Source organism: Pristiophorus japonicus, chromosome 17 (assembly GCF_044704955.1).
Source record: "Pristiophorus japonicus isolate sPriJap1 chromosome 17, sPriJap1.hap1, whole genome shotgun sequence".
In the NCBI taxonomy this organism is placed as follows: Eukaryota; Metazoa; Chordata; class Chondrichthyes; family Pristiophoridae; genus Pristiophorus; species Pristiophorus japonicus.
The window spans coordinates 39,554,786-39,565,993 of record NC_091993.1 but is presented as its reverse complement, the minus strand read 5'-3'; the positions used below and the strand labels follow the sequence as shown (position 1 = coordinate 39,565,993).

Sequence of the window (11,208 nt, the reverse complement as noted above, 5' to 3'; positions counted from 1 at the left end):
TTTTGAAATTGAGGTGTTGCGTAACTGGAAGCCAATGTAGGTCAGCGAGCACAGGGGTGATGGGTGAGCAGGACTTGGTGCGAGTTAGGACATGGGCATTCGGCCCCTCCAACTTGCTCCACCATTCAATAAGATCATGGCTGATCATCGACCTTAACTTCACTTTCCTGCACTATGATGACCAGATAATCTGTTTTCGTAGTATTGGTTGAGGGATAAATATTGGCCAGGACACCGGGGAGAGCTACCCTGCTCTTCTTCAAAATAGTGCCATGGGATCTTTTACGTCTGCCTCAGAGAGTAGACGAGACCTCGGTTTAACATCTCATCATTGCACTGGAGTTTAGCCTGGATTATGTGCTCAAGTCCCTTGTGTGTGAATGTTGGATGAGACCTGGATCAAGCTTGTCTGTAATATTCCCCACAGCCAGGCATTGTCTAGGCTCACACACATGAAAATTACCTGTTTGTGCAAAGTAATGGGAGCTGCCCAGACCCAGTTCCCATGGGATGGCACCACAGTAGGTACTTTTGGAAGGGATAGGAGAAAATGGGTAAAAATATTAACAATTATTTAAAATTCATACATATTTTAATAAAAATGTTGTTCCAACTTTAATTAAATGGATTAACTTAAATTTAAAAAAAAGGTTCATTATGTGCTTAAAGGTGAACATAGCTTTCTTCTTTGAACTGTCTGCAACGAATTTACTCTCAACAGGACATCAAAACCTTTTCAACCAGAGATTCCCTACAGGCTATAAAACAATTCTTTATAAACACTGTTCAACATTTATCTCTAAATACCATTGTGCTTCAAATAACCTGTTATCTCACCAATAGGGATTTAAACATATCCTGACTTTACACCAGTACAATCACAGATTCTTAGTGTGGAAGCAAGCCATCCTCAACTCCGGGGGACTGCCTCAGAAGAAGACAATCACAGAAAACATCCCTGAGAGCAGCCACAGCTCTAGATCCTGCTATTGAAGTTTGTCGTGTTTTTTTAAAGTTGAATTATTTTCTTAAAATCTGTAAAATTGCTTTATGAAATCCATTTACTGATCATTTCATAATTCATAATAGACTATTCTTGATCGGAAATCAGATACTGAACTTTCTTCAACATTGCTTGATATCAACATTAGTCTAAGAGCTGATTTTCCAAATGCATAATCTCAGTACAGAGTCTCCCTCACCTGCCATTTCATGAAGTGTGCTGTTGTGGAGCGATTGCCAGTAGCTCAAACTGGGAAATCATCCCAACAGCACGAACTAGGGAAATCGCTCCAGCAGCACAAACTGGGAAAATCAGCCCCAACAGTACGAACTAGAAAAATTGGCCCAGCAGCATGAACTGGGGAAACTGGCTCAACAGTACGAACAAGGAATATCAACCCAGCAGAACAAACTGGCAAATCAAACCAATTGTGTTAATGCAGTGTCAGCTGTGGCTCAGTGGGCAGCACACTTGCCTCTGAGTGGGAAAGTTGTGGGTTCAAGTCCAACTCCAGGGACTTGAGCACATAAATCTAGGTTGACATTCTAGTGCAGTGTTGAGGGAGTGCTGCATGGTTGGAGGTGCCGTCTTTCAGACGAGACATTAAACTGAGGCCCTGTCTTCCCTCTCAGGTGGGTGTAAAAGATCCCATAGCACTATTTCGAAGAAGAGCAGAGGAGTTATCCCCCGGTGTCCTGGCCAATATTTATCCCTCAATCAACATAACAAAAAACAGATTATCTGGTCATTCTCACATTGCTGTTTGTGGAAACGTGCTGTGCACAAGTTGGCTGCTGTGTTTCCCACATTAGAACAGTGACTACACTCCAAAAGTACTTCATTGGCTGTAAAGTGCTTTGAGATGTCCGGTGGTCATGAAAGGTGCTATATAAATGCAAGTCTTTCTTTCTTTGTATGGCTGTGATAGTTGCAGTGCCATGTGTATTTAATGGAGCTATTAGGAGGCAGTAACCAAAGCAACTTATTTAAAACTGGATGTGACCATACTTGGTCTGTTTGTTTTCCCTGATACAGAACAGAACAGGACAGTCCCCAGTCTGTGTAAGTTAGCCAAACCTAGTCCGATGGCCAGCAGGGATGGGCGATGGAGAGTTATAACTCACCTGCTTTAGGCCGGAGTTACTGCCTCTCTTTATCCAGTGACCCCTGTTGGAAGAGCATGTGTGGATGTCGAATGAGGATAGGATTGGGCTCAGTTCTCATGTTGCATTCAAACAGCTTGCTGATGTTTGGTATCAGGCCTGACTCATGAATAGCAGCCAGTTGAGCAAGATGCTGAAAGCTGACTGGCCCCCAAGGCCTTTCAAAGAACGTAAGACTTTGCATTTATATGTTGCTTTTCGTAACCACAGATCCCAAAGCACTTGACAGTAAATGAAGTACTTTTGAAACGTAATCACTGCTATAATGTAACAAACACAGCAGCCAATTTGCGCACAGCAAGCTCTCACAAACGGCAATGAGATAATGACCAGATAATCTGTTTTGGTGATGTTAGTTTAAGGAGTTAATGTTTTCAGGAGAGGAAGGGACAAGCATCTACAAGAAGAAGAAAAAAATAAATTCGTGTTTTCCCCTGATGTCTTGTAATTTACAGCATACTGTAAAAGATAGCTTCTTCATTCAGCACAAGTCCCTTGGGTCAGCTAGCGGGCCTGTGTGATCAGTCTGTAAAAACAAGTAACAGAAGTATTATTGCGATCGGATACATTTACACAGTGCCAATGATTGCAGGCTGCCTTCCCATAAATGACCGAGTGTGTCTCGGCCATGATCGTGTACTTGTCCAGGAGCTCGCAGGTCTCGGTCCCTTGGGCTTCCTGCTCTGGGCTGGGGGGACTTCTATCTATTCCTCATCAAGCCAGTAGGCTGGATGTTCCCGCAATAGTCCTGGAATTTCTTCGAGCTTCTGCGCATCCCTCCCACCCCGCTGGCGTAACTGCGCCGGAATTGAGGCGGAGCAAATTTCGGCGGAGTTTCGACAGCGGAGTGGGAACAGCTCCCAATGAGATACCCGACATACCTTGTTGTTAGGGAACGGCGGGGGGGACTGACTAATCTGATTCACCACTTCTGTTTTGCAAGAGGAGAAGAATAAAAATGGCCTTTATGATGCCCTCTCCGCAGGGTGGATGCAAAAAAATGGCATTATGATTTATTAAAAGTAAACAAAAACGAAAGTAAGGCATCCTTTGCACCTGAGAAATCATGCTCCTTCAATTTAAAGGGTCAAGCTTCCAGAAATAATTCAGACAGAGCTTTGTGTCTGCGGCACAGGACAAGGCAATCTCTTTGTTTTCTCTTCCAACTAGTGTGAGTGTGTGTGTGTGTGTGCTAATCATGTGACTTTTCTGTTAGCACACAAGACATTTCCTTCAGCATCAATCATATGCACAGTGTTTTTTTTTAATATCTTGTTTAGTCGGTTCCCAGATCGCTCACAAATCCTAAAGACTCCGGCAGACAACCTGTGGCGAGCTGCACTGCCTTCCCCAGCGCTGCACTTCCAGCCAACCAGTAGAGATTACTGAAGTGTGACCAGCGCTGTAACTCCTGCCAAGTTCCTGCCGTCCCCGCCGCTTCAGGAGCCTGCCTTTTGCTCGCTGCTGTGCCAAGTAGATTTGGCTGGGATTGGCTGCTCACCATCTGGAGAACTGCCCAATGAAAACGTCAGCTCCAACTTGGGCTTCGCATCCGGGTTTCTGCTCTCCTTGTGTTACCTCGCTTTATTATGAGCACACTGTGTGTATGTAAACATTTTGTGTAATAAGCATTTTGATTTAGCTATTAGATGCTCGGTGCCACAAATCACTTGTCAGCGCTATAATTATCGCTTATGTTATTGTATTTGTTGACATTTAAAAAAAACAGCGTCCCGGCAGCTTTGGAACTGCTCAGTACTGTACATGTTTACATGTTGGGTTTCCCAGCTTCAGTCAGCAGCTGGAGTTCGCCACTTGAACCAAACCAATATCTAAATCTGGGTCATGGAGGAAAAATGCCGAGGCAAGAAGCCACTGAACTGTGATCCAGGAGATACTGTACGCTAGCTTTAATCTGCCAAATGAGAAATAGACAAAGGCTATAAATTAACTTAAGACAATGGATTAAACTCAAATGGACCTGAAATCTTAACAAAGGAAAAAAGACATGCATTTATATAGCGCTTTTCACGACCACAGGATGTCCAAAAGCGCTGTGCAGCCAACAAAGTACTTTGTTGAAGTGTAGTCACTGTTGTAATGTAGGAAACGCGGCAGCCAATTTGCACACAGCAAGCTCCCACAACAGCAATGTGATCATGACCAGATAGTCTGTTTTAGTGATATTGGCTAGGACACCGGGATAACTCCTCTGCTCTTCGAAATAGTGCCACCGAATCTTTTACGTCCACTTGAGAGAGCAGACGGGCCTCAGTTTAACATCTCATCCAAAAGACAGCACCTCAGACAGTGCTGCACTCCCTCAGCACTGTACTGGAGTGTTAGTCTAGATTTCTGTGCGTTCCAAGTCCCTGGAGTGGGACTTGAAGCCACAACCTTCTGGGTCAGAGATGAGAGTGCTACCCACTGAGCCATGGCAGAAGGCCAATTGGTCCATCATGCCTGTGCCAGCTCTTTGAAAGACCTATCCAAATAGTCCCACTACCTCCACGCTCCTTGATTTTTTTTTCATGCAATGATAATGAGCTGCTTTCTGATTTGGTTTTGAATTTACAGCTGCATGGCCAGTCACAAGCACATATATGACCAGAAACAAATGAAGGATGATCTATAGCTATGTAAATAAATGATTTCAGTGACACTATTCATCAGTTCATTGCCTCTGGCAAAATGAATAACGTATTAGTTTGTGTAAACATGTTTACCATAAACTCTGTAATAGAGTTCCCTGTGGTCCAGTGAATAAAGGCACCATCTGGTTTAGGACTAAGCCATATGGAGTTTAGTAACTGGTTTAGGCTGGATCACTCAACAAGGGCTGCAATTACCATTGGCCTCGGTGGACTCTGGTCTAGGGAGAAATTCCACCAATAGTTGATTTCTATTCACTAACCCATACAAAATTATTTCCTTCATCCCACCATTGGTGGACCTGCCCAGGTCCTAAACTCTGAAATTCCCTCCCTAAACCTCTCCACCTCTCTCTCTCTCTCCCTTTAAGATGCACCATAACACCTATCTCTTTGACCAAACTTTTGCTCATCTTTTCTAATGTCCCTTTCTTTGGCTTACTGTCAATTTTTATAACCGATTATGCTCCTTTGAAGTACCTTGGGATGTTTTACTGTGTTAAACGTGCTGTGATGGTGAGTGGGGACGGGTTTTGGTTTGACGGTAATTTGATCCATAGAATAACCTGCTGACATTCACCATCTCAGCTCTTTGACAAAGAATAGTCACTTGACCAAGATAATGAAGGGCTGCCGATGGAACCATACCCCTAGAATAATCGGGAGAGAAAGGGATAGCAAATGCAGCTGTGTATTTAAAATGTCCTAGCCCATAGTGATAGGACACAGATTTACACGCACAATCACAAAGGGAAAATATCAGAGGCAGTGACCCCAGGTCACTGTTACACACCCACTGTTTGGCTGAAGAGCAAGATCGCCAGATGCCAGAGAGATCTGCTGTATCCCTCAAAACCAATGTACATGGTCAAATGGAACATAAATAAAGCAATAAAATAACTGTTTAAATTCAGAATGAGAAGTAATGCTAAAATACATCTGTGTTTTAACAAAATAAATACCACTGCACCAGGATGAACTGACCCCAGAGCTACATGCCCATGAAGAACAGTTGCTTGACATGTTTAACAAATGTTTGTTGATGTGCATGATAAAAAAGGTGAATCCAAGTTCTGATCTGCCTTGAAGATCACAAAAATACAATCCAGTCCTTAAAAGTTCCTGATGACAGCTTGCAAAGTCTGTGCATTTTGATCTTTGCTAATAACATTAATTCGATAGATATGAGACTGTGTGCAAGAAATTAAGACATTGGTATATTTTATGGCCTTGGTTGTGATCGAAGGTTTCACAATATAAAATCCTACCTTCTCTAAAACTTTATGGTTGCATGGTTAATTCCTTTAATGTTAAGAAGAAAACTTGTAATGGGAATGGTTAGCATTGGTCCCACAACTGAGTAAAGAAATAAATAGCACATGCCATGTATTCAAGAATCAAACAAGCTTGAAAGCAAAGCAGCTACCTAAAGACTTCAATAAAGTCTTATGTTAGCAGTTAGGTACGTCACTCACTCTTGGCCTTCTTGCCGTTCTTTGGGTGTTGGAAATTAATGGGCAAAAAACATACTTATATGTGCAACAATTATTAGTCAGCAATATAAATAATGGAACTGAGAGAAGACAAACAATGCTGCCGTTAAAAAATCTACACCACCCGAGTGCAAAGTACCAACTGCAAACAACTTGCATTTATATAGCACCCGTAACATAGTAAAACATCCCAATGCATTTCACAGAAGCATTATAAAACAACATTTGACACCGAGCCACATAAGGAGATATTAGGGCAGATGACCAAATGCTTGATCAAAGAGGTAGGTTTTAAGGAGCGTCTTAAAGGAGGAAAGGTAGAGATGTGGAAAGATTGAGGGAGAGTATTCCCGAGCTTGAGGAAGGGGCGAGGACAATCTACATTGGAAACCATAGCAAAACCTACCAAAAAGATGTAGAGACTGGCAATGTAAAATTCTTTAGTTGCAGTTTTACGGTTTAGTTGGGTTTTATTCAGCAAATATCCATCTGGAGGAAATTAATACACAGTACAATATATTGCTCATGTTAGTTCATGGATTTGTTTCATTGAAACTAGCAAACCATAGTGCAGAAAAACACACTACTAACATGGTTTCCTGTCACTATATCCATTTCACAGCAGTACAAACCAAATCAGAATAGCCTCTCATTTTAAAAGCTAACCAATTATTGCCATCTTTGCTCAGCCCACCCTTACCTGCAGTGAGCACTTTGAATACCATAAATATCTGTGCATCTGGCTGAATCCTGTTCCCGCCAGTCCAATTAACAGGAAAAAGCGTTTTGTTTTATAAAGCTCTACCCATAGAACATCTGCTTTACTGTTTTAGGAACTTTTCCCCTCCGAACTTAAACTCAGACCACACCTAATAACAGTTAACTTTTCGAAAGCAGCTGCAGCTTCATGTCGTCTGGAAAAGGTCCAAGCAGCAAATTCACTGTAACAGAAGACAGGTCATGCAAGGCTAGTGAAAAGGAAATGTTTCCAATTCATTAAATCACGAGCCACATAAGGCCAAGTCTGCTATGGCCCATTATTGTCACGACAGCTGGAGTGTACGTCTGTTTTGTGAGACCAGGGTACCCAAAGACCCAAAGCCATTTTGCAACTGCACCAAGCACTAGATATAACCCGGGTGCACCCAATTTAAAAAGCAGTTGGAAATGAAGGTTAAACAATTAATTGCACTTCTCCTACCCAATACTCTGAAAAAGCCACAATAGTTTAAAAATAATTCAATTGGCATTTATTGCAAATTAACAACAGTCTGAACTACAAGCCAAACAGCACGTGCAGCAAAGATTAATGCAGCTCTAGTAAACTGTTGTATCCACAGTATCTAAGCATGACTTTAATACAGATTCTAAGTAGATCTAAGAGTCTATAGTTTGCATACATAGTAGAACCAGGTACCCTGTTCTGGTGCAAATATCGGCTGCCCCATGTCATCTCATTAACCCATTCACAAATTTGTCAGTTAAGACGTTTGGAGCTTTCCTTAAAAGTACTTGATAGCATTTTGGCCTACAGTGTGTCTATAATAAGTGTGTGGAGTATATTAAGACCAACAGATGCTTCAAGAATTGTTGATTCCATGTACCAATTTTATTTATATAGAAATACTTAAAAAAAACATGAAGTAGCACCATTACTTAAGTTTTACCTTTATTATGTAGAACTTTAAATGTCAGAAAAATAAAACTCTTGATACAATTTCAATTCTCGTCTCAGCAAATATAATATTAGTATTTGACCATGAGGTTAAAGGCCCTTTATCATAAAATAAAATATATTTCGTTTTTAAACTTTGCTCAATAAAGTACATTTACGATCAAGTAACTTCACCTACATATACATAAACAAGTGGTAAACAAATGTATTAAAATAGAAATACTAAAAACTATAGTGGTGCAACAGAATTTGTAATTTTTCACTGGTTTCTACTTGTACAAATGTTAGAAAGCTTAACTGTTTCCTTTCATTGATTTTTGCTACTTTTATAATTTTATTTTCGTAATAATATAGAATAAAATATGTTTTATATCATTGACTAGAAAATATGCTGGGTGAAGCGGGTTTTTAAAAGTCTCTTTTTTTTGCTGAACCTCCTTCCCTACTGAATACTGCTTGTATTACACATGGCGTGGTCTCAGAGTCAAGACAACAGTATTGTATGATCATTAACAAAACCAATACAGTGTTCGTGGCGCCCTGGTTTAAGACCATCCGAAAATAAAAAGATTTAACCCAGCTACAAAAAAGTCTCACTGAAATTAAATTAAAATACTTGTAAACATCTGCCATACGAAATATAATCTTTCAAGTCAAAAAAATGAATAAAATACTTCAATCTGTAATGCAATTCTCCTTTAGAATTCTTTTTTAAACCTGCGGATTTCACATAATATACGCGATATGTAGTTTTTTTTTGCTAACTTTTACTCTTCTGGTTCTTGGTTAATGCAGTATTACAAAGGACTGTTTAGGAAAATATACGTATAGCCTGAGTTACAGCTTTGCGGCAAACGGGGCACTCGGGGTGGCTCCTCTCGCAGATGCGGTTGGCACACTCCATGCAAAAGAGGTTGTGGCCGCAGGGGACGAGTGCGGCGATCACCTCGCTCTCCAAGCACATCAGGCAGTCGCGGCTGCCCTTCCGCCGCATGCTGGACGTGGAGGAGGACGAGGACGAGGTGGAGGACGAGGACGATGAAGACGAGCAGCAGGAGCCGCCAGGCTCGGCGGCCATCCCGCCGCCGCCGTTGTTGTTGTTATTGTTGCTGAACGACGGCAGCAGGCCCAGCGCCGAAGTTACGCCGTTGAGAGGGTCGCTGCGCACCCGGCGGGCCAGCGGGTGGTGGTCGGGCGGAGGAGGCGGCGGTGGCGGTGGCGGAGGAGGAGGCGGCGAGAGTCTGGGAGGGGCTCCGCCCGAGCCCACGCTGCTGGCCCGCCGCGGGTGCGACGAAGATACGCCGTTGCTGCAAGCGCTGGCCGGGTAGCTTACGCCGCCGCCGGGGCGCTCGAACTGGGACCAGATGATGGCGGAGGCCGGCGGGGCGGGGGCCGGGTCGAAGCTGGGCGACTCGAAGCCCAGGTCGCGGTCGGCTTCCCCGGGAAGGGAGGCGGGGGGCAGCGGCTCGCCGTACGCGAAGCCGTTGTTGGCGTTGGTGCCGTTGAAGTGAGCCGGGGGGCTGTAGTCCGCCAAGCGGCCGCCTCCGCCGGCCGGGCCGCCGCCGAAGTAGGAGTCGGTGGACGCGCTGCCCAGCGAGCTGGAGCTGTCGTTGCGGTAAGTGGAGAAAGGTTTGCGGGCCGGCGTGGGTTTGCTCCACAGGCTGCCCGGCCCGTTCAGCTCGAAGCCCACGTCGGTGCCGTTGGCGTGGAAGTCGTTGTCGTCGGTCAGTTCGATCAAGCCGCCCGTCCTCATGGCAATGTGAGCTTCGATCTCTTCCCGGGCCCGGTCGACGTTCTCGGGCATGCCCGTCACCTCGAAGACCGGCTCCTTGTCGCGGCTGGGCGTCACGATGTAAGTGTGGGTCTGCTGCTGGATGCGTTTGATAGTCGCTCCCTTCGGCCCCACCACCAGCCCCACCACCCGGTATGGCACTCGCACCTGGATGGTGGTCTGGCCCGGCAGGTTGGGCGGCCCGGGCGCCGCGCCGCCGTTCAGCGCCGTGTTCTTGTTGCGGGAAGCTCGGATCATGGAGAAGTGTTCGGCCGCCGAGATGATCTCCCGCCTGGCCATGGCCACATCCTCCTTGCGGCCGGTCACGACGAACACAGGCTCCTCCCCGCGCACCGGTGTCTTGATGTAGGTGTTGGTCTTTGCCCGCAAAGCTTTGATTTTGCAACCTTTTAAAACAAGAGAAAGACAGGAGAGACACACACACACACACACACACACAAGGGAGAGAGGGGGGGAAAAAACAAACCCCATCGTTTAGTCACCAAAAAATATATAAACACGTTTGCAGCACTTAAAAACACAACAAAGCAACATGGAAATCAAACTGAAACTCAGAAACAAGGCGATCTGACGCATTTCTGCCCGCACAATGCGCTCCTCTCGCATGTCTGCACTTTCCTTTGTCATCAGTTACAGCACCATTACTCAAGAATAGAGAGAGAGGGGGGCGTGGGGGGAACTCAAGGCAACAGTCCGAAAACAGTAAGTGTGTGAGATTTCCGCTGAAAGCTTTTCTCTACAATGTGCCTCGCTTACAGGTCTCTGCACTTTCCTTTGTGATCATTACTCAAGATTTTTTTTGTTCTTTACTATGCACAACAGTATCAGCTCCCGAAATAAAGAGGCACACAGTGTATAGGATGAACAGTATAAAGGCATGCGTTGTGTAGGGGTGCATGTGATAGAGATACACAGCATAGCATGCATAGTGTAAAGACACACTGGAGAATACATGGTATAAAGAGGTGCTGTATAGGGTGCATAATATGAAGATATACTGTACAGGAGGCATGGTATATGAAGCATACTATGATACTGTATTGGATGCACAGAATAGATACACTGTTACAGAATAAAGATAAAGCAGAATAAGCAGATACATTGTATCAAGACCCTACAAAGATACGCTGTATTAGACACAGTATAAAGATACACTGTATCCCATTAGCTAGCGTCACCGCCAAAATGCAACATTTTAAACACAAGGAAGGGATTGCAGGGCCACACAGACCCCGGCTCATCTTTACCTTGTCTCCCCACGATCTCTGCTACATGCTCCGAGCTCGGCACCGGCACGCACTCGGTCATGTTGACGCTCTTCTTCCTGGGCTCGTGGTCGTAGATGGAGTTCTCGTCGTTGTCCAGACCCAGCAGCGTGAGCTGATCCAGGGCGATCTGCAGCGCTCTCTGGTCATCCAGTGTCTCCCCTCC

The 11,208-nt window shown here is 44.5% G+C and overlaps 1 protein-coding gene across 1 annotated transcript in view; it reads right to left on the bottom strand.

Annotated features, from left to right (window-relative positions):
* Positions 1-7,564: 7,564 nt before the first annotated feature.
* mex3b (mex-3 RNA binding family member B) overlaps positions 7,565-11,208 on the bottom strand; it is a 4,331-nt gene continuing 687 nt past the window's right edge. Inside the window, exons 1-2 of the mRNA XM_070858676.1 lie at positions 11,025-11,208; positions 7,565-10,163 (exon numbers count right to left, since the gene is read on the bottom strand). The exon at positions 11,025-11,208 is cut by the window's right edge and continues 687 nt beyond it. Of these exons, the coding sequence (XP_070714777.1) occupies positions 8,797-10,163; positions 11,025-11,208 (1,551 nt within the window). The 3' untranslated portion in view covers positions 7,565-8,796. The remainder of the gene's footprint in view (positions 10,164-11,024) is intronic.